Here is a 4,947-nt window from a genome sequence, read left to right as displayed (position 1 = left end):
ACGCATTTTCAGGCACTAATCTCTTCTGAACCAGCCCAGAAAAACATGCAGCACCCCTTGTCCACTTTCTCAATGGCCCATTTGGGGGCTTCCACAACAGTCAAATGATGTGTAGGCCGCGCACGCATCACCTGGTTCACCAGAATTAACATCCTTGGGCGGGTAATCATCCCCCTTTGCCAACCGGGTAGGATTTTGAGCGAAGCATCCACTATCGGTTGCCATTCCGACCTTGTCAGTTGCTTGATACTCAGTTGTAATCCCATATATTTGCACGGAAACTGACCAATCCTCCAAGGCATTCCGGACAAGGATCTCATCTTCTTCCTTTGCCCTGATCAGGATGGCCGAGGACTTGCTGTAATTCACCTTCAAGCCTAAAGCAGTGCCAAAGATCTGGAGCATCTCTTTAATGAAGTAAATGTCTGACAATGAAGGCTTGATAAACATAGCAAGATCATCCGCGTAAAGCGTCAATCTTTGAAAGGGGCCGCAACTATTCATGTTGCTCATAATTTGGGCCCTGTGAGCCTTCATCACAATCGTCGTTAATATGTCAATTGCAATCACAAACAGCAACGACGAGAGGGAGTCTCCCTACCGTAGACTGCACGCTTGCGTAAACTTATCCCCAACGCATCCATTAACTACCACTCGCGAGCTTGCCGAGGACAGGAGAGTCGCCATCCAAGATAACCACCTCTCAGAGAATCCTTTTGCCCGTAACATCACAAAAAGAAACGGCCAAGACAAAGAGTCAAAAGCTCGAGATATTTGAGTTATACGAAACTAAACAGAATCCTAAAATTTGGTTTCTACATAGGCAGACGGGAATATAACCACTTGAGTTAAAAGCTCAAATTTGGTTATATTTCTAAAATTTGGTTTCTACATAAGCAGACAGGAATATAACCATTACCAGTATTCTCCACTAAACAAACATACTTGCATCCACCATTACACCAACTTGGAAGAACTTTACTGACGCCATAAGAAAACCCTTTACTCAAATTTGCTGGAAGAAGAAATGCATGTGCAGGAAATTAAGCTGGCAGGTGATCAGTGCTTGAGATGCGCCATGGCGGCTTCCCTGACCCCACCCTCGGCAAGGTACACACCGAGAAATTCGCCATAGGAATGGGGCTTATATGGAGGCCCCTCGCCTGCGGCCAGCACCAGCTCCGGCGCCGGCGCGACAGTGCACCCCAGCTCGGGCCACACGAACGTGGCCAGCGAGGTCCGCGCGGCGCGCGCGCTGGTGACCACGCGGTGCTCGGCACTGCGCAGGCGCCCGTTGCTCACCACCTCCATCTGATGCCCAAAGTTGAGGACCAGCGCCCCCGGCGCGGCGTCGGCGTCCACCCACATCATCCCGCCGCCCCCAGCGTCACCGTCGCCGTGGAGCAGCATCTGTAGGCCGCCGCCGACGTTCTCCATGAGCACGGTGACGAGGCCGGGGTCGCAGTGCGGCCCGGCGCCGAGGGTGAGGCTCGGATCCGGGCACGGCGGGTAGTGGTTCACGTTCATCATCCCACCGCCGCTGAGCGACCCATCGAAGTGTTCCTCCTCGAGCCCCAGCCCGACAGCGGCGAGACGCAGAACGCGCCGCGCCGTTGCCCTCACGGCTGCCGTGTATGGCTCCAGCGCCGCCCCGAGCCCGCGGGGCTTGTCCGGCCAGTCCGGCGGGTGGCAGCCGAGCTTCAGGCAGTCCCGCCAGTACAGGACCTCCTCGCCGGCGCCGTTCCGGAGGCTCGTGTGGAACCGCGGGAGCTTCTTGCCGTCGTTCGAGTAGTACGCCATCTTCTCGTCCTCCGGCAGTGCGAAGAACTCCTCCGCGGCGCGCATCATGGCGCCCATCACCTCCTCCGGCACGCCGTGGTTGACCACCTGGAAGAAACCGAACTCCCGCCCTGCACGGACGATCTCCTCGGCGATCCTGCCGTCGTCGTCTCCACCGAGATCAACCACAGGCAGCGCCCCCTTGCCATTCACGGACGAAGACGGCCTGTTGTGCACCGGGAGTATGTAGCGTGCAGGCACCGACAGGTGGGTGGCGCCATTGGAGAGAGGCTCCGCTGCCATCTCGAGATATAGCTTTGCTTGAGATTTTGCATAGACTGATCAGTTCATCATCTGCATCAATCTCTGCACTTTTATGGTGAAGAGATCAAGAGAAGCATCTTTGGATTCAGAGAGCATTCGGGTTTTGATTGCAACCGGGGAATATCCATTTGTCGTCATATGAAGATACAGTGCACTGACAATGTTGACTTTTTCTTTGCTAAAGAAAATTCGAGTGCCTGTTTATTTTGGCCGGCTTTTTTAGGTTGTTTGGATGATGGCCAAGAGTTGCCCCGCCAAAATATCGGCGTTGACTAGTAGGGTTGGTTCCTGTTTGGATGGGGGCCAAATCGTTTCAGCCACGCCAATATTTTGGCCGCGAGTTAGGATTTCACGCCAACTTCCTGGTTAAACATCGGCAGCGGATTCACGGTAAAGTCTATTTTAAACCTTAAAGTCATAGAGCTCGTCGAAATCAAACCCTCACATCTAAATCCCTGAAATCGGTACCCTAAACTCTCAGATCCCGGTCAATATATCAACCCTACATCCACCCTAGCCCCGTTTATGGCACTGAAAAAAGTTAATCCCGACCGGGATTCTAGGTTTTCTGGCTGACTCAGCGGCCCTATACTACACGCCATATCCATCTTCTTGCCTGCGACTGTCTTTTTGAGATGCCCGAACGATGATGCTTGTCTCGTTATGAACACCTGCAGCAACCGACACTGCGGTGTGTGGCAAAATCCACGGCATGCCACAACATCTCTGATGTGTGTCGTGCTGGCACAGATCGATCAAGCTAGTGGCGTGCAAGTTGCTACGTAGTGTACGTGTGAGCTAGCTCCTGAAGAATCCATCCCCTGCTTGCTGCTTCAAAGCCAGCTTCTACGGAAAGCACGCTGCCTAACCAAAACCATCGCATCATATAGCCTCCGTTGCTATGCATCATAGCTTCCGTTGCTCACAATCAAGGAGCACTTTAAGAAAGCGCCTGTACATATTGTCGTGGCCTGCCGCACGACATAGTTGCCAACGATGTGATTGCCGAGGGACTGGAGCACGAAGCCGAGCAGGCTGTGTAGCCATTGTACGCACGCGCCGCGTCGCACACCTCTAGCCGGCCATCGCCATGACGAAGGTCGCCGGCCACCTCCACGCCATGCGCCATCGTGGGTCGTCACCTCGCGGCGACCCAGCGGCTCGTGCTGCGCCACTGTCTCATATCCCCATCGTGTAGACGTTATTCCACAACATTGGTGTGCGCCGGCCACCTCCACGCCATGTGCGCCATCGCGGACCGTCACTCGCAGCTTCAGTTCTTCCTCCCACGTCTCATCGCCAGCGCTGGCGCCGGCCACATCGTCCTCTGTGTGGAGCAGACCACCATGGATGCCCCCGTGCGGGCCATGCTGACCAAGAAAATGCCAGAACCAGGAGCCCTCCATCCGCACCTTCCGGCGGTAGAGCCGCAAGTTCTGATGATTTCAGGAAAGACAGGGAAGAGGATTGGGATAGAAGATGGAAATGACATGTGGGGTAATTATGTCAGTGAGTGTAGGCTATGATCCCGGGCGGGATGAATCTTTTCCTGGTGCACCAAACAGGTCCAGGGTTGATATTGACCGGGATCATAGAGGTTAGGGTACCGATTTCAGGGATTCGGAGATGGGGGTTCGATTCCGACGAGGTATATGAGTTTAAGGTTTAAAACAGACTTCACTCATCACCAAAAAATTGGCACGCTCACGTTTTGGTCAGGCGGGCGTGGATGAATCCAAACAGCCCCTTTATTGCCTGGCCAGCTAGCGGGGGGTGAATAGTACTGTGACTTGCCACCCTTTCAAAATCGTCGGATCAAAGATTAACGGACAGGTCAGCATGAACAGTAAGATAGCTACTGTCCATGACTACAGTACCTGGCCTACAGTACCTCGTGTATAGTAAACCATGAACTATGTATTTATGCAAACACACATCATATAAATGCAAACAATTATGATACCGCTTTTAATAACTGGACGTCAATCTAAATCCATATTTTCAAAGTTCAAAATTACAAGACCAATTCAAAATCAAACATGCGACATACGGTTCCAATAAAGCATAAAAATCAAACATAGAGCATCGCTTGTACCCATTTGCTCGTCCACTCGTATCCCCTAGCAGTGGTGGGGCTATCAAGAAAAAACTGGGCAAGCCAGCTCAAGGTAGAGTACAACTATCTAGTCTGCAACTACCCTTGTTCCTTCGTTTATGAGTTTTCGGTGTTCCTTTTCTTTAAGGTCTTTTGGCATGCATGAACATTGGCTTTGTTTCGGCCGTCGTTAGGAGCCTGGCTCTAATTGGTGGTGGTTGTTGTTGTGTGTATTTATACTTGTAACATGTGGCCGGTGACCCCAACAGATGACTGGTGGTTTCGCTTTTCAGAAAGAAAAAAGAAGGTACGTCGCATGAATTTTTAGAATGTAAAAGAACGGTTGAGCAAAAGAATAAGGTTATGAAAGAGCGAACTCGGAATTTGGGGAAGAAGTAAGGTTATCTATGTTTTGCAGACTCGTAAATGGCAAGATAATTGGGGATGCAATGCTCAATCCTCGTTGCTTGGGAGGCCGGTTGGCCGCTGCTCCCTGTGATGTTGGACCTCTGGCGGTATGGGCGGTGCCCTTACGGTGAGTCGCAACCCTGCCCTCTTTCGTTTGTGTGGCAGGAGGTATGCACAAAATATTATGGGTGACAGTTGCTCCCTGTTGTGTGCCTGTGCTGCTGCTAAATCTAGACGAGCAGATGTAGCCACATCTCGTTGTTGGTGGAGAAGGACGTTGGCCACTACTATGAAGTATTGCACCTCCTGGTACGCTCCTAGTGGCCAGCCCTTAGAAGCTT

At 52.1% G+C, this 4,947-nt stretch overlaps 1 protein-coding gene across 1 annotated transcript; it reads right to left on the bottom strand.

Annotated features, from left to right (window-relative positions):
• Positions 1 to 899: 899 nt before the first annotated feature.
• LOC125512515 (2'-deoxymugineic-acid 2'-dioxygenase-like) lies at positions 900 to 2,242 on the bottom strand. Its single transcript, XM_048677612.1, has one exon. The coding sequence runs from the start codon at positions 2,080 to 2,082 to the stop codon at positions 1,060 to 1,062; it is 1,023 nt and encodes a 340-aa protein (XP_048533569.1). The 5' UTR covers positions 2,083 to 2,242; the 3' UTR covers positions 900 to 1,059.
• Positions 2,243 to 4,947: the final 2,705 nt, after the last annotated feature.

Source organism: Triticum urartu, chromosome 6, assembly GCF_003073215.2.
Source record: "Triticum urartu cultivar G1812 chromosome 6, Tu2.1, whole genome shotgun sequence".
In the NCBI taxonomy this organism is placed as follows: domain Eukaryota; kingdom Viridiplantae; phylum Streptophyta; class Magnoliopsida; order Poales; family Poaceae; genus Triticum; species Triticum urartu.
This window is presented reverse-complemented; position numbering and strand designations above follow the sequence as displayed.

Coding starts and splice junctions, on each gene's coding strand:
- LOC125512515 (XM_048677612.1), bottom strand. CDS start 2,082: ATGGCAGCGGAGCCTCTCTCCAATGGCGCCACCCACCTGTCGGTGCCT.